Here is a 27,505-nt window from a genome sequence, read left to right on the forward strand (position 1 = left end):
TATTATAAAAAATACCAACTTTTTCTCCTCATTCTTTTGATAATCTTACTAACTCGCCGACCAGTGCAAATAATTTTTTTTCCTATTTACCATATCAAAACCCTTCATAATTTTCAACATCTGTATCAAATCTCCTTGTTTGTTCTAATAAACAGTTTTGTTATCCTGTAAGTCCTGTGAAAGTGCACTGATATATAATAAAATGATAGATTGCCAATCTTCCCTAAAAGTAGAGTACCTCTTCAGTTAAATTAGTTCACATTCTGATGATTCCTGTTTTCTCATGATGTTTCAGATCCTAAAGTATTTTACCCAGGTGTAACCTAACCTGGCATGGGTGTATTGTGATTTAACGCTGAAGCTTCATGTTCACTATTCTATCCCTATATGAGTCTTTTGTACCTAATGTGTATTCTGCACCTTATTTTTATATTGATCCATCATCTTTTAAAACTACATTATCCTTTTTTATAATAACATAAGTAAATTTAAAGTCTACTTCATACATTTTTTGTATGTCATCCTTTCCTGTGTTATCTATAAGGTGCTCTAAATCATGCTAATGCTTCTATTACCAGTATTTAGATCATTTTTTCAACCAGTGCCAATATTATGCCCATTCCTTGCTGTAAAAATTACATGAACAGCAAAATTGGTGAGCTGTTAGCATAAGATTAGCTAACAGTTAGCATAAGAGGGCAGCATGGTGGCATAGTGGTTAGCACTGTTGCCTCACAGCGCCAGGGACCCGGGTTCGAATCCGGCCTCGGGTGACTGTCTGTGTGGAGTTTGCACATTCTCCCCGTGTTTGCGTGGGTTTCCTCCGGGTGCTCCGGTTTCCTCCCACAGTCCAAAGATGTGCGGGTTAGGTTGATTGGCTATGATAAATTGACCCTTAGTGTTAGGGGGATTAAATACGTGGGGTTACGGGGATCAGGTGGGATATGTGTCGGTGCAGGCTCGATGGGCCGAAATGGCCTCTATCTGCACTGTGGGGTTTCTGTGATTTCTGTGAAGATTACCTAATGATTCAAGTAAACCGTAGAAATTGCCACATAGTTGTAACAGAAAACATCTTGTAATCGGTCCATGGCCTTGCCTATCCTATCTCTCTGCAACCTCCTCCAGCCTTATATTTTGCTCCCACAAACACCCTTCGGTCCTCTGATTCTGGCTTTTCTGTTCGTTCTCCTCTTTCCCCTCTCTCCTCTTTCTTCCTCCCCCCCCCCACCCCCCACTCTATTCACTCCAGCATTGGTGATATAGCCTAGGCCCAAGCTTCTTCACTTCTCTATCCTGTATGGGCCTTTTCAAAATGCATCTTTTAAATTTTTAATCAGACTTTCAGTCTTGACATTCATTTCCCTGTGTATTTCCACTTGTGAAGCGCCTTGGAGCATTATACATTAAAGTTATATATAGGGATCAGCAATGGTACACACAATGTATATTTTTAGTGGAATAAAAATCATGCAAAACCTTCAAAAAGAAGTGATGTAAAGATACGTTTTTAAATTGAGGTTTACTGTAATCTCATTGCAGAATTTTGTGATCTGCTAATCTAACTACAAAAAAATTCGATTCAGGCCTATTTTGTGGTCTGATCCATTGTAATATTTTGTATGGGAAACTAAATCAAAATATGTTTACGCGCTATGCGTATATGCCTGCTAATTTACATTTTGAGAGTAGGACTTGTGTGTTATCCTAATCCCACAAAGTTCAAATTTGCTATTTCATATAATACAAATACCATGTACTATTTATATTGCAGTCTAATTTCATTTCAGAACTATAATGATTGCATTCAGTTCATCTTTAACTATTTTCCTTTGATAAACACTATGTTTGGTTGGCAAAGAGATTGAATAAAAAGAATGAACCATATTGAAATGGCTAAACAGTGTGATTTTAAAATGTTCAGTTAATTTAGTTTCTATCTGTTGCTCATATATGACAAATTAAACACTGATCTCATGATATCATAACTTACAAAACTTTTTTTCCACATATTTAAAATAGATGGAGAGGCATTATACCTGTTGGTCGACGTATACCAAGGACTAGATTTGTTGCTTTCAAAGTCCCTTTGAAAGGAGTAAGCATATTTTTGGTTTTTGTATTCTAAATATTAAATATGGCTTCAAATTGAATTAGTAAACATGACTATATATCTATCTGTTTTTCTTGTCTCTTCCCTCCCCCCCCCCACCCCCTCAACCAAATAAAATTCCATTCTGCCTTATTTGGCCCGGAGTATTAATATGATTGAGTGATGTATGAGTGGCGCATGGTATAACAACATCTGGAGCGACCTATTGGAAAAGTTTTTAATTGTTTCCGCCCTCCTCTGAGTTTTCTCCCCTTTCCTCCTGATGAATCGCATGCTGGTGTGTGGCCCTCCAGTACCCTGTCCAAGAGATAATTCTTGATATGAAAGCCTAACATCCTATATGTACCCAAAACTGGACATTATATTCTAATGGCAGCCTAACCAATGATTTGTATGGGTTAGCTCTTTGCTTTTGTATTATCTCCTTCTGTTTTACAAAACCAGGGATCCCATATTTTTTAATAGCTCTATCAACTTGCCTTCCTACTTTTAAATATTTGTATATCTGAACATCTAAGTCTTTCTGCTTATCTTCTCTCATTTTGCCATTTAATGTATATTTCCTTTCCTTATTTGTCCATGCAAAATGTATACCTCACATTTCTCAGCATTAAATATTTCTTCTAACTCTTCCTCTGCCATTCCTTCACCCTCCTTGAGGAGATTTCCTTTCATCTCTACTCCGCTTTTTCTTTAACTATCGTCTACACTTTGTGTTTATAAAATCCTTTACTATTTCCCTTTGCCAACTGCCAATCATTCTTCATACCCTGTCTTAGTGTTTCTAATCTTTCATTTCCCCTCTATTTTCTGTACTCTATTTGATTTTCTTTTGTGTTAATAGCCCTAAATTTGTATTATCTCATTTTCATAAAATTTCTCTGCTCATTCAAGGACCCTTTTATTTGTTCTAAAACATCTCTTTGAACATTTGTCTACTGTCTTATCTGCCATTTTTTCTTACTAATTTATTTATCTGGGCTAGTTCACTTTTTATCTCGATTTCTTTTTCAGTCAAGTATCTTTTGTCATTGTTTCCTCTCCTTTTAACTTTTTATACATTGAACCTAATTGTTATGGTCCTTGTTTCCTAGAAGCTCCTTGCATTTAATTTACCTACTTGCCCCACTTCAGTTCCTAGAACTAGATCCAGCATTGCCTCCTTCCTTGTTGAACAAAACATACATCTGATACTCCATAAGATTCAAAGCTTAAATAAGAACATTTGTTACATTTTCTCTTTGCAGGCAATAAGTCAAAGGCTTACAGCTAATCAGAAGTTTTCTCCAAAAGACCTTATAGCCAAAGTCAAAGAGCAGAATGAGGAGCTTGGATTAATTATTGACTTGACGTATACGACTCGCTACTATACCGAAAAGGTACCAAATAGACCCAGTTAAACTTAAAACATAATTATGGCCTTCATTGAAATTGAATAGTCAACTTACGTGTCTGTAAAAAAAAAAATTATTTGGTTTAGGATTTGCCTAAAAGTGTACAATATCAAAAACTCTACACCGTTGGGCATGAAGTACCAGATGATGCTACCATTCTTCAGTTTAAACGAAGGGTCAGAAAATTCTTATGGGAAAATGCAGATAATGGTAAGTATTCACAGTTATTATCATTAACTTGACTATTTAGTTGGTATGGTGCTTTATAGAGGGGAAAAGGAGAACTAGCACATTAGAAATATTGGGGGGAATTTTAACCAGGAGGAGTGGGTAGGGGGGTTAAATCCGGCAAAAATGTGAGCCTGTCGGAGAGCCGGCTCCAACCTGCTGACTTCTGCATTTAACTCTGGCACATTAGGCTGGTTGCGCACAACCCCCTTTGAAGAGGCGGGTTGCCTAATAACATGTTAACGCTCATTTGGAGTGATATTTCAACACACTTTTAAGTTTAACGGTGCATTCACAGGTTTCCCGGGCTTCCTGAAACTCGCCATTGAAAGCAAGGCGAGAACACAACTGCAATTGAAGGGGCTGATTAGAACTCGTGGAAATACTGCAATAAATATTCAGTACTCACAGCTACCTTCTTAACTACTAGTGGGAACGGGTTTGTTCACTACTTTTGCTGAGCATTTACTTTTTACACTTTGGAGGTTTCCTGAATCACATCAGGCTGGGTAGCACCTTGCCTGCCTTAGATTGGATCTCGGACAAAGAGCAATATGACCAGCAGCAGCAGCCTGCTGTTGAGAGACCTGCAGCTGAACAACAGAGAGGGGTGCAGCTCGCAGGAGGCACTACCCGCGACACAGCGTGTACAGTTTCCTTGACACGTGCTTCAGGAGGCTCAGGTTGTCACGTCGGGTGGTGTCACGTCGGGTGGTGTCAGACATCTACCACCTCCTAGAAGAAGTCCCCTGCTGGACCTGGCAGCCACACGTTACCAGTGGCTGTCAAAGTGATCACCGCCATCAAATTTTTTGCCTTCAGATCCTTCCAAGGCTCTGCTGAAGACATATCCAGGATCTCCCAGTCGGCGGCCCACAAATGTATAAGACAGGTGACTGATGGGTCGGCAATTTGTGAACTTCACCTACGATGTCACCTGTCAGAATGAGCAAGTTTGTGTCTCTGGCTGGCTTTCCACAGGTGCAAGGCATCATCGATTGCACATACTTGGCAATTGGCACACCACCAGATCACCCAGGAGTATTTGTGAACTGCAAGTGCTTTCACTCCCTCAATGTGCAGCTGGTGTGCATTCCCAAAAAGATATTTCTGCAGGTTGCGCAAGATTCCCGGGGAGCTGCCATAATGATTTTGTCCTTCTTCTTCTTATCGTGTCCACGGACAGTCCATACATAGCCCAGCCAGAACTGGACACATTTTTGCGCCTTGTTGAATTCGGCAAGATCTGCAACAGTGCAGGGTTCCTCTAACGATGGGCATTGCAGGAGATGTTGCATAGTCTGTGCCAGTCCTGTAACAATACAAACTCCCTGATCTCTTTGTACCTGCAAGCAGACTTGAAGGGTGCCTGCTAGGAGACAAAGGATACCCACTTTAAACTTGGCTGATGACACCCGTGAGAAACTCAACCAATGAAGCCCAACAGCACTACAATGAATGCCATATGACCACCAAATCCAAATGTGTGATTGAACAAGCCATCGGTATGCTGAAGATGCTCTTCAGGCACTTAGAAAAATCTGGAGGCACCCTTTAGTATGCATCAGCCAGGGTATCCTGAATAGTCATGGTGTGCTGTGCTCTACACAACATTGCGCAGCAGCGAGGTTTGGACCTGCAGGTGGAACAATGCACAGAGCGCAGATCATCTATGGATGATTCCGAGGAGGAAGAAGCTAATGATGGCAATGCAGCACCAGCTGCTCACGCTGCCGCCAGGGATGCCCTTATTAATCCAGGATTCACTTAGGTTGCACTAGAGGTCTGATGTCAGAACCACATCCAATGGCCACTCGTTTTCCCCCCCCGCCCCACCAATGCCACTGACATAAAGCAGTCCTGCAAACAACCATCCACCCCTTGCACAACCCCACTCCACCCTGTCAAAATTCATGTCTTCCCATTCATCATCAGGCAAGTAAAAAGGTGACGTGCCACCCAGCAATCAAGAATGGACAAAACAGGAAAGTGGAACAAGCTAATAAAATTTATGCAATTCTACTAAAGAATGGAAACTTCACAACATAGCATGTTCTCATAAACCCATGTGCATACCCTTGTGCAACAACAAAGCTTTATTCTTCCTTTTCCTGCTACTGCTCCTAAGTGGTGCAAACCCTGTGGCTTCAGCAGAGGTAGAAGCAAGCTGCTCGGATCCCTGCTCTGACTGCTGAGATGCTCTTGGCTGACAACCTCTGGGTTTTGGAGCCCATGATGGCCCCGCTAAAGACTGCTTCACCTGTGCAGGGGCAGATTCAGCCATCATGACACGAGGCAGCATGTCGGGTACTGACTGGGAGGGGTCAACGGGTGAGAAGTGAAAGCGCTTTGAGTGGAGTCCCCTTTCGCCATCATCCTTCTCATGGGCCAGCCGCACTTCACTGCTACCACTCTGCTGGAGAGCAGCTTGGTGCAGATCAGTGTGGCGCTGTAAGGCCACGGCCAAGGCTATGGTATCTGTCATCCTATTTAAGGCGCCAGACATGTTGGCATCTAGAGTGTGCACGGCAGTAGTCAAGGCGTGCATGGGCTCATTTGATATTCCACAGAGTTAGCCACTCTATCCATGCAGGAAGACATCATTGCAATGTCCTGCGACATCATCCCACTTATGCTGCTCTATTCTCCTTGCGATCATGGTCAGTGTGCTTGGAAGGCCTGTCAGTACATCGCACATTCTCTGCTGCTCCTCAATGATTATCCCTTTCATCGACTGCTCCCGGAGTACAGCATCTGTGTCCTGCTGAGCGGAGCTTGGAGAGGCCTGCGCCCTCCGACACAGACTCTCCACTGCTGTCCTGCCACCAGTGTCTGCTGGTGCTCACTTGTGAAGTGTGAGTCACCAGGTGAAAACCCCGACTATCTGTCTAACCCGCCTCGCCAAAGTATGAGTCTCTGAGCTGGTGCGTGGTAAGCATGGGTCCTGTGACGGTGCACCCTCAGAACAAATCATCTTTGGATTGGCCCTTTAAATACTGAGTTGAAATTGTGTCATGCAGGTCCTCATCATGCCTGCTGCCATGCAATCAACGGTAAAAATGGAAGTACCTGTACAGTAAAATGATAATGAGGTGGCAGCGTTAAAATGCTACTAACAGACGCATTGAACTTCCAGGTTTCCCACACGATATCGGGCCACACCCCGCTCCCGACACACTTCCGAGTTATTATCAGGGCCATCGTCTTGCTTGTCATGGGGAAGGGAAAAGAAAGAATAGTTCTCTTTTTAGATACAATTTTTAAGGATGTAAAAATTGCATTTAAATGATAAATACTGCAATGGTGATGGTTGCCACCATTTTAGACTACTCTACAGTTTCAGGAACTTCAATTCCATTGAACAGTTAATACCAGTTTGTTTCTAATAAGCTGCTACTTTTTTGCTAAGTAAAAGCATATCATAAATATGTAGTTACAAATTGAGACATTCGGAAGCTATAAAACAAATCCCTTAGCCCCCTGAGGTCTCAGATTGAAAAGTCAGTGTGTGGCAGAGCAGTATTGGCCAGAAGGTCCTGTGTTCGATTCCCGAGCTGTACTGACTTATCAAATTTAAGCTGGAGTGGCGGTAGGAGCACTGCAGTTGGCCTCAGTACTGCTGAGATTTGCAGGGGAAAATTGGTCACTTCTGATCATCTATTGACCCATGCTACAAAGTATACATGTATGGAAGATGTTGGCTGAGGGAAGGATCAGTCTCAACTACCCTCTCTCTTGTACCCATCCCCTGATTTCATGTTAAAATAGTCTGCTAATGCTCATTGTCTAGTCTCCTGCATGAATGGCCATGTGGGCAATGTATGGGGGAGCAACTGTGAAAGCATACTGCAACAGGAGTCATCGCTTGCAAGAAGAGGGGAGAAAATTGACAACAAAAAAAAATCATACATGACTACGAGTTCTCACTAACTTTTTATATTTAAAGTATTAAAGTTAAAATGAAAATGACATTAATATCCCTAGTTAAGTGGTTGAAGCTTGTGAATTACTTAGATTTTTATTGTGTAAATTGAAGAATAAACACTTTTTATGCTGTGCTGAGAACCTTACAAGCATTGTAGAATTTCATGGTAACATTGCCCTGTATTACTTTTTCACTTGGAGATATTTCAATGTTGATTTATTCTTTCAAATTTATTTTTAGATAAAATCATTGGAGTTCACTGTACTGGTGGAATTAATAGAACTGGATACCTTATCTGTAGGTAAATATTGTTTAAATCTGAATCATTTTCTTTCACTGTGTCTTTAAGCATCCTGACATATTCTCCTTCATGAGGGGCCATATACAAATATAAGGTGGTGATGGTTGTAAGTGTTCACATTTTTATTAATACATTTCAGCTTCCTACTTCTCTTGACAATTATGCAGTTAGGGATAACCTACGAATGAAATATGTTAACTGCAGCAAATCTATACAAACTAATTAGATTAAAAAGTAGTTTTGCTACTTTAGATCAAGTAAGTCCTATCTTTTTATTTTGCCTGTATATAGAAAAGAAGACGAGTAGTATCACAGAATCATAGAATGATACAGCTCAGAAGGAGGCCATTTGGCCCATCGCGCTCTTTGAAATAGCTATCCAATTAGTCCCTTTCCCCCACAATGTTCCTTTAATTTTTTGGGGGGGTGTGCAGCCCCTTCAAAATACCATGCATGCTAAAAGCCGGTGAGCTGGCTGAGCGGGAGGTCCAGTGCGCAGCTTAATGGGAACATTGCCCACAGCGCTGCAGATTTTTCCCCTTCAAGTATTTATCCAATTCCCTTTGAAAATTATTATTGAATCTGCTTCCACCACCCGTTCTGGCAATGTATTCCAGATCATCATAACTTGCTGCGTAAAAAAAAAAGTCTCCATCTCACCTCTGGTTCTTTTGCCATTTACTATAAATCTGTGTCCTCTGGTTACTGACCCTTCTGCCACTGGAAATAGAGTAAATAAGGAGAAACTATCAAAACCCTTCATGATTTTAAACACCTTTGTTAAATTTCCCCTTAACCTTCTCTGCTCTAAGGAGAACAACCCCAGCTTCTCTAGTCTCTCCATGTAACTGAAGTCCCGCATCCCTGGTCCCATTCTAGTAAATCTACACTGCACCCTCTCTAAAGCCTTGTCATCCTTCCTAAAATGTGGTACCCAGAATTGGACACAATACTCCAGCTGGGGCCTAACCAGTGATTTATAAAGGTTTAGCATAACTTCTTGCTTTTGTTGCCTCTGTTATATAGCCATGGATCCCGTATGCTTTTTTAACAGCCTTCTCGACTTGTCCTGCTGCCTTCAAAGATTTGTGTACATACACTCCCAGGTCTCTCTGTTCCTGCACCCCCTTTAAAATTGTACCTTTTAGTTTATAATGCCTCTCCTCGTTCTTCCTACCAAATGCATCACCTCACATTTCTCTGCGTTAAATTGAATCTGCCTTGTATCTGCCCATTTCACCAGTCTGTCTATGTCCTCCTGAAGTCTGTTATGAGGAAATTTAACACAGAAAAGTGTGAAGTGATACATTTTGGTAGAAAGAATGAGTAGAGAACATATAAACTAAATGGTACAATCCTAAAGGGGGTGCTCGAACAGAGTGACCTGGGGGTATATGTGCACAATTTGTTGAAGGTGGCAGGGCAGGTTGAGAAAGCAGTTTAAAGGCTTACGGGATCCTGGGCTTCATAAATAGAGGTACAGGAAACTCTTTGGTATCCGGCACCAACGGGACCGGGATGGTGCCGGTTGATTTAAAAATTCCAGATGACTGAGAGGGTTATCTACCAAGGCTATTTTTAACAAACAAAAATTTAAAAATCAAGAAATGTGCAGTATACAGTAATTGGGTACTCCCCTCCAGCGCGGGAGAGTCAGACTCCTGTTATTGAAGTGTTCTGACTTCTGACAGCATCAAGAAGCGAGTAGTGGCAGTTTGGAGAACTACCCCCACTGACTAACTTAGCCACCGCAGGAGACTCAGACTCTGCAACATTTCCGGTTATTGAGGTGTTGTTTTCGGAGTATGAATTTTGCCGGTTAATAGAGAATTCCGGATATTTAGGTGCCGTTTAAACGAGTTTCCTGTATAGAGTACAAAAGTGTGGAAATTATGGTGAACCTGTATGAAACACTGGTTCGGCCCCAACTGGAGTACTGTGTCCAATTCTGGGCACCACACTTTAGGAAGGATGTGAAGGCCTTAGAGAAGGTGCAGAAAAGATTTACGAGAATGATTCCAGGAATGAGGGACTTCAGTTACATTGATAGACTAGAGAAGCTGGGGTTGTTCTCCTTGGAGCAGAGAAGATTGAGAGGAGATTTGATAGAGGTGCTCAAAATCATTAGGGGTCTGGACATAGTAGATAGAGAGAAACTGTTCCCATTGCAGAAGGGTCGAGAACCAGAGGACACCAATTTTAAGTTGATTGGCAAAGAACAAAAGGTGACGTAAGAAAAAACTTTTTTACGCAGCGAGTGGTTAAGATCTGGAATGCTCAACGGGTCAAATGGCTTTCTTCCGTGCTGTAACCATTCTGTGATTCTATGGTTCTACTATCCTCTTCACTGTTTACTACTTTTCAGAGTTTCGTGTCCTCTGCAAACTTTGAAATTATGCCCCATATACCCAAATCCAGGTAATTAATATATATCAAAAAGAGCAGTTGTTTTAATGCTGATCCCTGAGGGACACTGCTGCACATTTCATTCCAGTCTGAAAAACAACCGTTCACCACTACTGTCTGCTTTCTGTCTCATAGCCAATTTCGTATCTGCGCTGCCACTGCCCTTTAATCCCATGGACTTCAATTTTGTTAACAGGTCTCCTTATGTAGCACTTTATCAAACGCCTTTTGAAATTCCATATACATATCTCTTAAAAGACTTTTTTTTATCAATGGCTTGGGGGCCTCTGATTTTCTGCAAAATTTGAAAATACTGCACATGTAAGGAAATTACATAAATTTAAAGTACATTACATGACATACTATATGCTGTAGCTGATTTAGAAAGACAAATTTTAAGCGGTGATTAATTTTAAAATGTAGTTGAACAAATGTATTAAAGCTTTTACACATTTTGTTAACCTAGAAATATTTATATAATAATATGGTTTGTACTAAAGTGCTTTATTTTCTGAACGAATTAAAGGTACCTAATTGACGTAGAAGAAGTGGACCCTGAGACAACAATTGAACGTATGTATCTTATTTATGCTAAAGGCTTTCATTTCCATATCAAAGATAGACTTTCAAGTGACTTTTTTTTCATCCTATTTAAACTTAAGTTTTCAATACTGCCCGTGGCCACAAAATGGATGGAGTCGTGTATCTGAATGACCTTCGAAATGGACCAATGAGAAGGTGATTATGTGGCTTTTTAAAAAATTATTTGGTTTTATTCTGGAATTATAAAAGCAGTTTAGCATACGATGTGATTCAGTTATGCTCTCGGATGACTCGACATGTTTATCCAGTGAGTAGCTGAGCCATAAACACCAAGAAAGTTCCAGGTTCAATTCACAGTCAGCCGGGTCACAGTGGTGAAGTTCATTTGGACTCGATGTCCTCGGGTGAAGAGGGAAAAATCAGCCATGTTTCCCACTCCAGATCACTATCCAGTAAGTCTTACTGGAGGTGTGGACGTTGGGGTTACAGGTTAAAACTGTGTTAATTTATATGCTCCTCCAGTCAAATAGCCTTCCCAAATACTTTGTCTAGGCTCTTGTATGAATAATAACCATTTGATAAGTTCTATGGGCAGCAAGTGCCTTTTGGTAACTTATCCCAGCAAGGAGGCAATGCTTAATTGCTCAGTTGGATGAGGGCAAAAAAAATGCATTTTACCCAAAATCATTGTGAGCAGAATGATATTCATGCATTTATATACCATCTTTTACATTTAAAAAAGTTGAGACGCTTCACAGATGAGCATAAGGAAAACTAGACACTGAGCCAAGAAGCGAAGGATTAGGTAGGGTAACTGAAAGCTTGGTTGAAGAGGGGGATTTGAGAAGGCAGCTGAAGAATGTGGTACCAATGATTAGAATGAAGGGAGGGGAGTTTTGTATGAATGACAGAGGAACAGAGTGTTTGGGGCAGGGTGTAGAGCTGGAGGAGATTGTAGGTATAGGGTGGGGCAAGGCCATGGAGAAAGTCATAAATGAGGGTTAGTATTTTGAAGTAAATACATTGGGGGATGGCAAACAATATAGATCAGCAATAATGGGATCATTGGTGAGTGGGGCTCAGTGTGGGACTAATGCTTGCAGCAGAGTTTTGGTCAAGTCATAGTTTATGGAGGGTGGAGAATGGGAGGCCAGCAAGTAGAGCTTTGAAGGTCCACTCATGTGGGATTCAAGCCTGGAATGGCAGCAGTAGGGAAGCTTGGCTGAGTGGTTTATTCATAATGCCCTCTGAGGTAGCCTACCAAGCTACTCAATTGTAAACAATTGCTACAGGACACGATCATAAGAGAAATATTGGATTCACTTACTGACAATGTCCCAGATATCTGATTAGGACAGGACTCGAGCAGTCCCAGTGCAATCAACTCCGAAAAGTCTTTCCCACTAACATCTGGGAACTGATGTCCAAATTGGGATAGCTACCTCCTTGACTAGTCAAGCAACGGCTTGACATAGTTTTACTCAGTCATCTCTATCAGCCAGCATTCAAACTCCTCCATCACCATCCCTGAATGTTTCCTGTGCCACCAGCACGATCCACCCACCAGAGGTGGGCACAGTGATGTACAAGTAGGTGGACTTGGCCTTGAGGGTTCATAACATTGACCCCAGTCCCCATTAAGTTTCATGGCTTCAGGTCAGCCAAGGCCAAGGAAGCCTGCTGATTACTACTCCTTCCCTCAACTGAATAATCAGTACTCCTCCATGTTGAGCATCACTTGGAGGAAACACTGAAAACAAAAGCACAGAATGTACTCTTGGTGGAGGACTTCACCATCTCCATCACCATTAAGACAGCCTGGTCAATGGGGAGTGTAAAAGGGCATGCTGGGAGCAGCACCAGGAATAGAATGATGCACCAACTAAGCAAATCTACAATAAAGGGCTGCTAAACACAAGAACTAGCAGGATATATACAGTGTTAAACCACAACCAGCAGATCAGAGCAAAAATCTGTAGCCCTGCCACATCCAGTCCAGAATTGTGGCCAATCATGCAATTAATGGGGGGAGGAGGTGGAGGCTCCATGAACATCCCATCCTCAATTATGGTGCACCCAGCACATGAGACTTTCATATTTTAACTGGTGTATTAGGGGTTCTGTTATCAAAAATGTCGCAAGGAATACTAAACCTTGAAGCTGTGCTCCTGCAAATAATTACGTGAATGATTAAAATATATATTTTTCTGCCTTTGCTGATTTGTCACATGTAATGTTTTCCAGCTGAAAGGATGAAGTAGCCTACGCTGCAGTTTACTTTATGATTTGTCAATATTATTTTGTGAATGCTGAGCAGAAGGCATGATTCCCTATTAATTTGATGAAACTAAATGGAAGTGTGCTGCAGGATGTCATTATTATTTTCCTTTGTTACTGCTATCTATTGGTACATGGTGACTTGTACAAGATAACTCTTAGCATGACATGCTACCACCCCATAGAAAACTTGTAGCATACATTCTCTTTTCTTCCTTTCTATCTGCTCTGCCAGCCCCACCCCCAAATACAATCAGCAGAGTATTTCAGAAAGTAATTGTTTTGCCAGTTTTGTGATTCATCATAGCATAAAATAGCACTAGTTATGTAGAAAGACAATGGTGAATAAAACATTGATACTAAACTCATTTCCATGCAATTTAAACTTAACAGAATTATCATGTTATATATGTATATAAATTTGTTATTCTTGGATTTTTTTTTGCAGTAATTTAGGAATTGATGTGTTCGATGCAGAGCCAGAGCCAGAACCGGTACCAGAACCACTGGAGCCTTACCCCTCGTACTCTTTTAAAGGACCACATGTTCCTAGACCACTGCTTGATGAGTTTCCAGAGTAAGGGACCAAATTTACTTTCTGTATATGCTCTGGAACTGTTACAGATGCATATGAAATATTTCAACAAGCTGTTAGTATTTGGTTTCTAATTCAAATTTTTACACAAGAAAAAGTTTCATAGGGTAGAAATAACTATGTTTGTAAGGCTTTTGGAAAAATACAAATGTTATCTTATAGAACGTGGTCCTGCAATAAACATCTGCTCCATAGCTATTGGTGACAGACATTTTGTAGGAGCACATGATCCCATTAGGAAGCCTCTCTTCAGGTAATCACATAGTTTGGCAGTTTTGTATGTTTTGACTGGGTGCCTTGTTTTATGTCATAAACCTGTACTGGATCAGTTCGCAGTGTCCAACCAGCGTAGGTTTATGACATAAATCATGCAACCCACTCTCCGACTTAACAAGTGAATGTTTTATATTGAAGTAATTCCTCTCAACGTCCCTAGTATCCTTTTCCTTTTAAGCTCAAAACAAGTTATATTTGAACCTTTATAGAGGTTTTTTTTTCCCTGATACACATTTGTAGAAATTAGTTTTATAAAATTACATTTGTATGTTTGTGTATTTGATATTCATATATTATCTGTGTAGTGTAATAAGAAAACAAATGATAGTGCTTTTCTCCCTCCCTTCCCCCTGAAATCAGGCCTGATTCAAGACATGGACCGTCATTTGGAGTCCTGCCTCTTTCTGCTAGAGACTTTGATGCTCCCCCTTATAATAGGTGGCATGACAGGTAACTTGTTTTAGCAACCGCTAAATGTTTGTTTTGTTAAACAATATAAAGTTGTTATTTTTACTCAGAATATTTTAACCTTTAGATTGCAGACTGATCCATGGAAATCACAATTTCTCTGGTTCATCCATTTTTGTAATTTTTTTTAACTCTCACTGTATGCAAAAACAAATATTATTACTACAGCAACAAAGCTACACATCAATTATCTTTATTAAACAATAAATAATTACTTATTGGTGCTTTTATTAAAATTATATTTGTGAACAGTTTAATTCTGAAACCATGTCTTCCATTTTCGCTGCCATTTTTATTTTTAACTTTCATTTTTCTTTTATCTACCTGATGTATCTGAATTTTCTATACTTAATTTTCAAATAACTAACCTTTAAATGCTTTACTTGTTATTGCTTCCTTCTGGCTTCTGCAATCTACATTTAAATCTTCTGGCCTTGTGTGACTGGAGCTAGTACTATTGCGTCATATTTTATTGTTCTTGCTGTTACTTGGGTCTTGTTGCAAGCTAAGCCCAGTATGATAAAAAGCAAAGATGGGGAGAGGGGGGTGAAATCACCTTTCCACTTGGTCACAAATTTCTTAAAGGGATATGTCTGTGCCTAATGGCAAAAATCTTACTTGTATATGAGGTTGAATTACCTTAAAAGAATGAGGAAAACCATATGTAAAATAGGTCATAGTCATAATGGCACAGAAGGAGGCCATTCGGCCCATCGAATCCATGCCGCAATAGCTGCTCCCACCTCACCCATGACATGTGGCATGAGGTCTGGGTCCCCATGGCCTACCTGCAAGTCGACCATCCTTTGCAAACTGCCATGGATGAGCTCGATGGTGTGAGCAGAGCTGAGTACAATGTTGGAGGTGGACTCCTCCACACTCCTTGCCAGTGCATCCATGCTCTTGGGCACCCTTGTCATTGCACCCATGAGCTCGTTGTGCATGCCCATCGCCCGTCTGGTCAACGCTTCCACATCAATGTCCTCATCTAAGTCCTGTGCAGCAGAACTCTCGCGTGAACTCACCCTCTGGGGAGATTTTTTTAAAATTTGTTTTATGGGATCAGGGCGTCGCTGGCAATGCCAGCATTTATTGCCCATCCCTAGTTGCCCTTGAGAAGGTGGTGGTGAGCCGCCTTCTTGAACCGCTGCAGTCCGTGTGGTGATGGTACTCCCACAGTGCTGTTAGGTAGGGAGTTCCAGGATTTTGACCCAGCGACAATGAAGGATCGGCGATATACTTCTAAGTCAGGATGGTGTGTGACTTGGAGGGGAACTTGGAGGTGGCGGTGTTCCCATATGCCTGCTGCCCTTGTCCTTCCAGGTGGAAGAGGTCGCGGGTTTGGGAGGTGCTACCGAAGAAGCCTTGGCGAGTTGCTGCAGTGCATCTTGTAGATGGTACACACTGCAGCCACGGTATGCCGGTGGTGGAGGGAGTGAATGTTTAAGGTGGTGGATGGGGTGCCAATCAAGTGGGCTGTTTTGTCCTGGATGGTGTCGTGCTTCTTGAGTGTTGTTGGAGCTGCACACATCCAGGCAAGTGGAGAATATTCCATCACTCTCCTTACTTGTGCCTTGTAGATGGTGGAAAGGCTTTGGGGAGTCAGGAGGTGAGACACTCGCCCCAGAATACCTAGCCTCTGACCTGCTCTTGTTGCCACAGTATTTATGTGGCTGGTCCAGTTAAGTTTCTGGTTAATGGTGACCCCCCAGGATGTTGATAGTGGGGGATTCGGCAATGGTAATGCCATTGAATGTCAAGGGGAGGTGGTTAGACTCTCGATGGCCCCGGAGCTTCACCCACATCAGACCCAGCTACTAGGGTCCCCTCCAGCGACCGCGTTGCCCTATTATCGGATCTAGCGCCTTCGGAAGACACAGGCAGTGGGGCTCTGGCTTGTTCTTCCTCTTCCTCTCCCACGTCGCTGCCACTAGGACGCTGAGGGACAAGCTGGTCAGCTGGTGACTGATTATCTGAAAGCATAAAGGCACAAGAGTGGAGTTAAGGTCAGGGGAGTGGGGCAGGGAGGGAGCAAGGAATGAAGACAGTATACCTAGATGGAAAGTGGGAAAGGTTTGTGGTGTGAGGGTGAAGTGGTATGAGAGAAGAGGGAGAGGTGATGAACATACTGTTGTTCCCAAGGGGGTCGACGTCTCCGACGGCCACAGCGCCCACGATCTGGGCCCCAATGATGCGGAGCACTCGCTCCTCCAAGTCTGTAAGGGGATGCAGGCCCGCCTCACCACCTTCTGTTCATAGCTGCTCCCTCCTGTTGTGAGCAAGCTTGGCCTTCAAGAAAAAGGAAAGCGTGTGAGTGGGTGTGCAGCTATGTGTTTGGCAGATGTACCTTCCATAGTTGAATAGCTGTTAATGTATGCAAAACGTGAGATGTGGATGTGACTTTTAGTAGGTCGGCATAGTTGGTGGGTGAGTGTTGGGGATGTGGACAGTGAGGTTGAGCTGGTGCAATGTAGAGGTTTTTGAAGCATGTACTCACCCTGACCACCCGAGTGAGGTTGTTTAATTTCTTCCGGCACTTGTGGCCGACACGTCCTGGGCAATCTCCCTCCACATCCTCCTAAAGGCCTGTGGCAATGGCCTCCTACCAGTGTCCGGGAAGACCAATGCCCATCGGCATTCCACGGCCGCAACCAGAACCTCCAAAGCGTGGTCGCTGAACCAACAAGCTCTCTCTGGGCCTCTGATCTGCCATGACTTCTTGGAGTGAAGGCTTGCAGTTCCTTGCAGGCCCAGTTCACAAGCAGCAATGATCAGAGTGAGGCTGTGCAGCATGATTAAACCTCCCCTTTAAGAACTGGAAGGTGCCAGTTTGACTAATTTCTAATTGACAGCGCCAGAACTTGATTAGCTCTCTGAAGGTAGCGCCCTGCTCTACGACGTTAGCGCCCTAAGAGAAGTGTGTAGCGCTTGATTTAGCGCTCCTCTTCCCTCTTGGGGTGCTAAAACTCAATATCGCAGTTGCCGGGCACTAAATTGGCGCCTAGGTGATTTAGCGCCACAAAATGGTAAATACCGAATTTTTCCCCCCCTACTTCTTTACATCTAACCTAATTCTTTGCCCCTCATGTTCTGTAATTCTGCCATCCCAACTCAAATAGCCTATCAAATTGAACAGATTCTAATCTCTTTTTAAAAACCTCAATCATATTTCTTTGCAGAAAAGTGCAAAGTGATACATTTTGGTAGGAAGAATGAGGAGAGGGTAAAGGATACAATCCTAAAAGAGGTGCATGAACAGAGGGAGCTGGGGGTATATGTGCACAAATCGTTGAAGGTGATGGGATAGGTTGAGAAAGCAGTTAAAAAAGCATACGGGATCCTGGGCTTCATAAATAGAGGCATAGAGTACCAAAACAAGGAAGTTATGCTGAACCTTTATAAAACACTGGTTCAGCCTCAACTGGAGTATTGTGTCCAATTCTTGGCCCGCACTTTAGGAAGGATGTGAAGGCCTTAGAGAGGGTGCAGAAAAGATTTACGAGAATGATTCCAGGGATGAGGGACTTCAGTTACGTAGGTAGACTAGAGAAGCTTGGGTTGTTCTCCTTAGAGCAGAGAAGGTTGAGAGGAGATTTGATAAAGGTGTTCAAAATCATGAGGGGTCTAGACAGAATAGATAGAGAAACTGTTCCCATTGGCGGAAGGGTCGAGAACCAGAGGACACAGATTTAAGGTGATTGGCAAAAGAACCAAAGGCGACATGAAGAGAAACCTTTTTACTCAGCGAGTGGTTAGGATCTGGTATGCACTGCCTGAAAGGTTGGTGGAGGCAGACTCGATCATGGCTTTCAAAAGGGAATTGGATAAGTACCTGAAGGAAAAAAATGTGCAGGGCTATGGGGAAAGGGCGGGGGAGTGGGACGAGCTGAAGTGTTCTTGCAGAGAGCCGGCACAGGCTCAACGGGCCGTATGGCCTCCTTCTGTGCTGTAACCATTCTATGGTTCTATGAAGCCTGTGTTTTCTATTGAAAAATAAGCCAACTCATTTAGCCTATACTGATAACTAAGAGTGGATATAGTTTTGGTCATCCTACTTTATACCTTCTCCAGAGACTTTCTATCTCCTGCCAGGTGAGGGGACCAAAATTAAATAAATATAATTGGATTAATTAAATATATTAAGAAAAATATTGATTGCAGTTGTGGATGTAATATTCCTTACACTAGCAGTACAACATAAAATCCTATTTGCTTTTCAATGGCCTCGTCACACTGCTTCTGAGTCTTCAATGATTTATCAACTATTTTCTCTAGGTCTCTATCCTGCTCTGAAATATTTGATGGGTACTCCTGCATTCCATACAAATGCCTGGAGTTTTCCAGACCCAAGTGCATCACCCTGCACTTATCCACATTGAAGGACATCTGCCACACATGGGCCTATTCCCCCAATTTGTCTAAATTGGCCTGTAATCTGTTATTTGATCTAAATTCCTAACTCCCATGCAGTTATGTGCGGTCTGCAAACTTGTGAATGCCTCATCCAAATCATTTATGAAGGTGATGAACAACAACAGTCACAATGCTGATCCTTATGGGACTTCACTTATAACTTCCATGTGGATCTACTCCCATGACGCTCTGCCTATGAGGTTGCAACCTATCTCTTCCAGCATAATATCTAGCCGCCAAACCCACATGATACAATCTTTACTATTAACTGTCCATGCAGCACCTTCTCAAAAGCTTTCTGGAAATTGAAATATACAACTTCTAACAAACTTCCATGATCCACTAATTTGGTCACTCCCTCAAAGGGTTCAATCAGGTTAGTGAGGCATGATCTCCATTTCCTAAAATCCTGCTCGGATTCTCTAATAACTGCTAACTTTACAGGATCAAGAGTTTTTTTTTATTAACTAGACATTAATTTTTTAGCCTCTTGATTACAAGCTTTTGAGTATTTCCCCAGGTCAATTATTCAGGATTGTTATGTTTTATAGTGTTCTAAGTTGCATTAGGCAAAGAAACATATGGATTAATTAAATGTATTACCAAGAAAAATATTGACTGCAGTTGTGGCTGTATTATGATGGCAATACACTGAACTTTTACTCTTGTATAACTTACTATAAATCCATATAAAGAAAACGTATGTGCTTTCTTTAAAATATGTAACTCCATTAATAAAAGCTTTTTTTGGAAAAAAAATTGTTTAGGCCGCGACCTCTTCCTCCTCCACTTCCGCCACCACCACCTTCACTTCTTTACGGTGAACACAGACCTCTTCCCCGTTTTGACGACTGTGCTCCAGAGGAATATAATGGACGTTCAAGGTAGTTAACCATTGGAGTGTAACTGGGCAGAGCTAAATACTGTTCAAAATTTTATAGAAGTGTATTGTCAAGGGTTCAATTCTGAATTCCCAGTCTGTCACCGTATTGTATCATGTGCAGTCAGAGAAAGTCAAAGCTGTGTCTTTTCTGAGCTGCCCTAGTGTGTCTCTTAGTTGACTGGCTTTTATTGACAGCAGAAGCCTGTGTATAGGTCATCCTCCCAGTCTGTTGCCACCTATTGGTTTGTGACTAAGGGAGATCAAGAGGGATTTGGGAGAAAATTGAGGGATATACATCATTAAATAAGTTAGAAAGTATTTCTATTTATGGGGTACAACCTAATGTTGGCATCCAGTTAATCAAAATGGATACTGGATGCAGGAAAAGCTGTATTATCACAGTTACATTTGACTGAGACCTTTTTCTTTTTTACAAATACAGATTTGACCATTTCAACGAGCAAAGAGTGATACGTAGTTCAGAAGAAAATTTACGTCTGCATAGTAGATTTGCACCTTATTCTACGAGACTACCAGCACCTCAAGATCGCTTCAGGGATGATTTTGAAAGGAAACCTTACACCATTTCAGGCAGAAGAGAATTAGAACCACAGAGCTCTGCCCCATATACCATTTTTACACGTGATTACAATCATGGCCAGCCACCAGAGCGTGGTCTCAGTCTAAGTAAACTAGGGGGTGGTTGCTATGATAATTTTGATGGCTTTCGTGAATATGAGTGGAACTAAATCACTAACTTTAATGTATATTCATTTGTTTTTCTTTTGGGGGTGGTAAGCGCTTGTATTTTTCATAGAAGTTTGCTTTTTCCAAAATTTAATATTGAAGGACCACAAACCCCTCTTTCCCCCCCCCCCCCCATGCCTTTTACTATTTCTGTTGACTTAGAACCGTGTAGTTGTAAAGAAAACTGTTCGTTTTAGCAGTACAAAGTATGATGAAAGCAGAAACAGTTACTCAGAATTTTTTTTTTATATAAATCAGTATGAATATATGCTCATTGTCTTGGTTCCAAGTTTTTTGAAGGTGAATTTCTGAGCACAACCGATTGTAGATAACTTTTTTTAATAAAATTATTAGAGACTTTAAATGTATCCTAAAATTGTGAATTGCACATGTTGCCTCAATTTAATTTACCACCACAAATGTTTGATTTTACTTGTGTTCTGCACATGTTCAGAAAGGAAAAATACATTAAGGAAGTACACTTCTTTAATCTCACTCATTTCTTGCTACAAATAAGCTAACTTCCATGATGCAACATACCAACTAAGTCATGCAATTCAATGAGGTAGTCTTGTTCATACCTGCTGAACTCATAGAAGCATATTCAGTCAAGTGGTACTAAAAATAAATGTTTTTGTGCTTTAAAATAAAAAGTCTGTTGAGGTGGTTCCTTTCCAGTGGGTTTTATTACTCCTTGTTAAAAGGACATTTTTAAAAAACATTTTGGTTGGCAGTTGTATTGCACATGGCATACACGTGGTGATGTAAAAAGACTACTGAGCGCTTGGTTTGAGTATAAAACAAGGCTTTAATCAACTGTTTCAAAACCATGAGATTTCTAGTTACATCACTAGTTCCTGGTTACTGAAACATCCTGAGCAAGCTGGGCCCACGCCCGAGTATTTATACTCCTTGGACGGCGCCACCAGCTGGCCGCCCAGTGTTACTTCATGAGTCATGACACGTGGTGTGCAATTATGGGTGATGTGTGGCTTTCTGGTAGTTTGCAGATTGCTTGACTCTTTCACACCTCCACCATAGTTTTTGTGCTTATGTGGAATTTTGTTGCAGGTGAAGGTTTTTTTAATCCAGGTAAAGAGCCAATAGACAAAGCAAGAATAACAACAAAACTGAAAACAGTGGAGCAGAGAAAAAGTAAGTCGAGCAATAGTGGCTAAGTGACACTAAACATGGGTTTTCAAAGCTTGTAGATTATGGGAGGAGGGCAGACTGAGGGAGGTAATAATTTCCCCAAAGCTTGGATGTTTTTGGAAAGTGAGGTGGAGCAGCAGACTGTGATGCATCTTGATTTTATGATAAAACTATTCCATTATGGCCAAAAAAGATTTGGAACAACAGAGTTCTTTTTACACATAGTTATGTTACGGCCAGCCAGCAGAGCATGGTTTCAATCTAAGTAAATTAGGGAATGGTTGCTATGATCATTTGGATGGAATTAATGCTTATAGTGATCAGTAGCATTACAAGTATGCACACTACATGAACATACATATAATTAATTGTTGAATAATACTGAATAAAGTTCCACACAAAAACCTGCTGTACAGCTTAATGTATTGGGTATCCTAGGTAAAATTGGGAGTTTGTTTAGGATCTAGCTGCAAGAAAGGAAGCACCAAGTACTAATTAGGGGTGTTATGTCAGACTGGTGAGATCTACTGAGTGAAATACCCCCAAGGATTGGTGATGGTGCCCCTATTGTTTCCAATCTACATCAGTGACATGGATTCAGAAACTCAATGAAAATTGGGAGATACTGAACCTGATACAACAGCCAAGAAACTAGATGGATTTAGACAAAATTTGTATTTTGAAATTTGAATAACTGAAATGGTTTGGGCATGTTTCAAGAATGGAAACGGCTAGACTACATTGCATAGCCCTGTATACAGAGGTACATGGAACAAGAAGCTGAGGAAGACCAAGGAAGCTGGATAGACCATGTCAAGATTGACTTGTCACAGAAAGGGATTCAGATGGCTGAAGCAGCCTGGCTAGTTCAGAACTGACAACAATGGAATTAACTCATTCGGCCCCAGCGTCGCTGCTGAATTGACGGATGGGAATTTAGTAGTAGCAGTAATCAACAACATAAACAGAATGCTGAACTATGTGCCAGTAGAGTATATTAACATTCCCAGTTAGGAAGCAAAGGTTAGAGAAGTAGGGCAATGGTGTCATAGGCCTATTTCTGACCTATGCTCCTCTGTGTGATTTCTCCATTGGGAGTGTGAGATTGCTGAATTTACCTTTTTAAGTCTAAGCTGAAGTTCTGAAACCTGATCAGGCTGCACCTCAGTACTGCCACTGAGTTCTGGTCACTGAGTCACAAGGGAAACCTGGAAGCCGTGCAGACAATGCGAATCCTTTGTGTCAGAAGACTTAAGCTATGAGGAAAGGTTAGAAAATTTCAATCTTCAGCCTTGAAAGCAGGTGAGTGAGAAGGGAATTTATTTAGAGGTATATGGAATATAAAATACTCATCATGGGTACTATTTGAAGTAAAACCATGACTGCTAGACAAGGAGACAGGTACTAACTGGTAAAAGTTAAGTTTAAGACTGACGTGAAGAAGCAATTCTTCACATGAAGTCTTTATATCTGGAATGGTCTTCCAGGTGATGGGGGAGCTGGCGGAAACATTTTTATGCATGGACAGACTGAACAGCCTCCCTCATCAGTACCTGTCTCTGAGATTAGCAGAGAGCTGAAAGAGTAATTTTGGACTGAAGTGCAATTTTGTGACTGGATTCTGAGCATAAGGACCAACCATCACCAAGTCCTCATGTAATAAGAGTGGTAACTTCTAATATAGAGACCGCTGACTGGACTGTGATGAAATTCTTTGACATCTTTGCAGTCATTGAGAAAATTGAAACAGTTTAAAAAGTCTGTACCTCAACTCCATTACCTGACTTTGATCCATATCCTTTGGTATCATTGTCTAATTAAAGTCTGCCAATCTCAGTCTTGAAAATTTCAATTGATCCAGCAACCACACCCTTTTAGGGTAGAGATTTGGATTGTTCTTTGTGTGGGGGGGGGGGGGGGAGTGTTTACTGATTTTATTCCTGAATGGACTAGCTCTTTGAGCCCTTTGTTCTGGATTCCCCCACCAGAGGAAAAAGCATCTCTGTATCTATCGAATCCTTTTATCATTTTAATCACTCCAATTAGATTGCCCCATAACCTTCGAAACTGAAAGGAATACAAGCCAAGTTTATGTAACCTGTCCTCATAAAGGGTTAAATTATGTTCCAGAGAATCTGCATTGTATCCCGCCCCTGTCACCACCACCGTGCCCCCACCCCAAGGCCAATATATCTTTCCTGAGGTGTGGTGCCAGAAACTGAATGCAGTACTCCAGATAGGGTCTGACCAAGGCTCTGTACAATTGAATCATAACTCCCTCCACTTGGCCTTTATTTCAAGGGAGTTGAAATACAAACACTCCATTAGGCTTTGATTACATTTTGTACTGGTGCACTAGATTTTAGTGATTTGTGTACTCGGACGTCCACATCCCTTTGCTTCTCCACAGTTCCTTGCCTCTCACCATTAAGAGAATGTTCCAATTTGTCTTGGATCCAAAGTGGATTACCTCACACTTCCCCACAATGAACTCCATATGCCAGTTTTGCCCACACACTTTATCTGTTTATGTCCCTTTGTAACTTCCTGCCCCCATCTATACAATTTACTGTGCCTCCTAACTTAGTGGTAGGGCGGATCGGGTTGCGGGGGGTGAGATCTGTTCGCGAAGGGGCAAGTGTACCCAATGCACAGGTTATTTTTGTGCAGCTTGGAGGGGCACTCCTGCACCTTTCAGGCCCAGGAAAATAAATACAAATTTACTTTTAGGCCCCTCTTCAGTTGGACCACCAGCTGAAACTGGGCAGAGTGTACACAGTGCACACTCAGCCCAGTTATGCCCTAAAATGGCAATTGGTGATTTAAACAGGCAGGTGCTTCAGCCCTCCAGTGATGGGCTCCTTTGAAGGTGGTTGTGACTGGAGAAATGGTGTAAACAGGGTAGTAAGCCATTTTAGGCCACTGCTGCCCTGTTTATGCCAGGTAGCCAAAGTTAAAATCTAACCCCACAAGTGATAATCACTATCTGTGAGATAAAATTGAGCAGTTCATAATGGAAAAAAAGTTGTTAATATTTTAACAGTGAATCTTCTCTGAAATAAATCTTTGAGAATTCAATCTCCAGTTTGTTATGAAGTCTTTTGAAAGAACAAAGAAACACAAATCCTCAGGATTAGGACAGACAGTCTTCTACTTCTACTCGGAGAACTATCTAACGCATGCTGGAAAATTCTACAAATTGCACATGCTCAGGATCCACAGATGTGGTTGGTAACACCCTTCAACTGCTCTGGAAAATAGCCACTCGAAACCTGGGCTTTTGAAACACACCGAGGCCTTGAAACAAAAGCTTTAAATAAGGTATTAAAAGATACAAAAAAATCAATGGGTAAATTTAAGTAGATTATTGTGAAATATATTTGCTTTTATGTTTTTATTTTTTGGATACTAACGATTTCAGTTTCTGGGGCGGGGAGGGTGGGGTGGCAAACAAAAAGCTTTCCAAAAAGTCTTTTGAGTAACTATTGGTTCACCCTTTTTTTGATAGTTTCTTCTGACTGCTCATTGATAATTGATTGTTTTCATAAGTTCTAATGTAGTTTCTCATTGGCAGTTTTCTAGCTGCTTTCCTTGCTTTTGATTGCTATATGCCCTACCTCTTCAGTTCTGATTTGTTGCTGTTTGACTTTAAGCTAATCAACAATGAGGAAAGTGTTATAGAAAGTAAGTGAAACTTACAGGAAGCATATGCTATATGCAAGACTTTATTATATACTAGTCAATTTCCTGACACACAGATTAAGCTCAAGTGTACTCTTCAGGTGAAGCAGGGTTAGAGGGTGAGGGATAATTGGATCTGAGATTGCAGATGTAATTAAATCTCCATTTTAAAATCATACACTCCTTATTTCTATATTTCTATTATGACCGAGCTTGCAGACCTTTCAGTTCTTACATTGAGCAGATGGAGGTGTTTTTTAGGGCCAATAACATTGAGACCGAAGGTGCAGATGAGAATTTTAAAGCTCAAAATAAAGTAATTCATGAACGGAAGGCAGCAAATTTTCTAACGGAGATCGGGCCAGATGTCTACGGAACGTTGACAAACCTACTCGCACCAGGGAAAGTGACGGATGCATCGTTTGAAGACATTGTCGAGAAACTCGAGGACAATTTTGACCCAAAGCTGTTAGAAATAGCAGAGAGCTATAAATTTGGTACCAGAAACCAAAAACAAAGTGAAACCATCAGTGAGTACATTGTAGTTCTTAAGAACCTGTCTTTGCATTGTAACTTTGGCACATTTTTGGTTCATGCGTTGCAAGATAAGTTTTTGTGTCGACTGGTAGATGAGCGCACACAGTCCAAGTTACTGAACATGCCGAACCTAACATTTGGCATAGCATGCCAAATTGCCCTATCTATGGAGAGGGTGTCTAAGAATGCTAGGGAACTCCATCCAACTCAAGTGACTAGTGCAAGCTGAGGTCTACAGTCACAAAACCACTGTCAAACCTAAAGCTGTGAGACTGAGACAAAAGCATGTTGGTGAGAGCAATTCAGTGAGTTGTTATCGCTGCAGTGGAAATCACTCATCACAGTCCTGCCAATACATAAATGCGAAATATTTTCACTGCCAGAAGCAAGGCCATGTTTCAACAGCTTGCAGAGCTAGATCTAAAGCAGGAAGTAAGAACCATTCTAGGGGCAATGCAAAGCAGCAACAACAAAAGGGAGGAGTTTACAATATTGAAGTGAACACACCTGATGTATCTATGCCACTAATAGCAATGCTAGCAGGCGTGAGAAAGTCTTCCATACAAAACTTTTGATCAACAAGCAATATATTGATATGTGTATCGACACGGCGGCAGACTGCTGTATTATGAGTAAGGACACATATGAGAGTAAGTTTAATCAAATACCACTTACAAAGAGTACTGTAGAGTTAAAAACCTACTCCAGAGAAATTCTAGAGACATGTGGACTGGCCAGTCAGTAAAGCTGCCTATTATTGTAGTGAGCTACAACAACAGGCCAACTCTCATGGGCAAACACTGATTGAGAAAGTTAAAACTAGACTGGAAAAACGTCTTCAGTGTAGATGCTTCAAAGAAGTGACTCGACACAATGCTGGACAAGTATGAAAGCATGTTCACAGACAGTGTGGTATCAAGGAGCCCTAGTAAAACTGGAGTCAATGGGAATTGGGGGGGAAAACTCTCCACTGGCTGGAGTCATATCTAGCACAAAGGAAGATGGTTGTGGTGGCTGAAGGTCAATCATCACAGCCCCAAGACATCACTGCAGGAGTTCCTCAGGGCAGTGTCCTAGGCCCAACCATCTTCAGTTGCTTCATCAATGACCTTCCCTCCAACATAAGGTCAGAAATGGGGATGTTCGCTGAAGACTGTACAGTGTTCAGCGCCATTCACAACTCCTCAGATAATGAAGCCGTCCATGCCCGCATGCAACAAGACCTGGATGACGTTCAGGCTTGGGCTGATAAGTGGCAGGTAACATTCGCACCACAGAAGTGCCAGGCAATGACTATCTCCAACAAGCGAGAGTCTAATCACCTGCCCTTGACATTCAACGGTATTACCATTGCTGAATCCCCCACCATCAACATCCTGGGGTCACCATTGACCAGAAACTTAACTGAACCAGCCACATAAATACTGTGGCAACAAGAGCAGGTCAGAGGCTAGGTATTCTGCGGCGAATGTCTCACCTCCTGACTCCCCAAAGCCTTTCCACCATCTACAAGGTACAAGTCAGGAGTGTGATGGAATACTCTCCACTTGCCTGGATGAGTGCAGC

The 27,505-nt window shown here is 41.7% G+C and overlaps 1 protein-coding gene across 1 annotated transcript in view; it reads left to right on the top strand.

Annotated features, from left to right (window-relative positions):
• Positions 1–20,937, top strand: part of LOC147113547 (RNA/RNP complex-1-interacting phosphatase-like) — a 60,278-nt gene extending 39,341 nt beyond the window's left edge. The window contains exons 3-12 of the mRNA XM_085994769.1: positions 2,023–2,098; positions 3,361–3,492; positions 3,594–3,717; positions 7,901–7,961; positions 10,894–10,940; positions 11,030–11,105; positions 13,636–13,764; positions 14,419–14,508; positions 19,707–19,823; positions 20,265–20,937. Coding sequence (XP_085850895.1) covers positions 2,023–2,098; positions 3,361–3,492; positions 3,594–3,717; positions 7,901–7,961; positions 10,894–10,940; positions 11,030–11,105; positions 13,636–13,764; positions 14,419–14,508; positions 19,707–19,823; positions 20,265–20,571 — 1,159 coding nt within the window. The 3' untranslated portion in view covers positions 20,572–20,937. The remainder of the gene's footprint in view (positions 1–2,022; positions 2,099–3,360; positions 3,493–3,593; positions 3,718–7,900; positions 7,962–10,893; positions 10,941–11,029; positions 11,106–13,635; positions 13,765–14,418; positions 14,509–19,706; positions 19,824–20,264) is intronic.
• Positions 20,938–27,505: the final 6,568 nt, after the last annotated feature.

This window comes from Somniosus microcephalus, chromosome 8, assembly GCF_052327205.1.
Source record: "Somniosus microcephalus isolate GS21.2 chromosome 8, FLI_Smic_1.0, whole genome shotgun sequence".
Classification (NCBI taxonomy): Eukaryota; Metazoa; Chordata; class Chondrichthyes; order Squaliformes; family Somniosidae; genus Somniosus; species Somniosus microcephalus.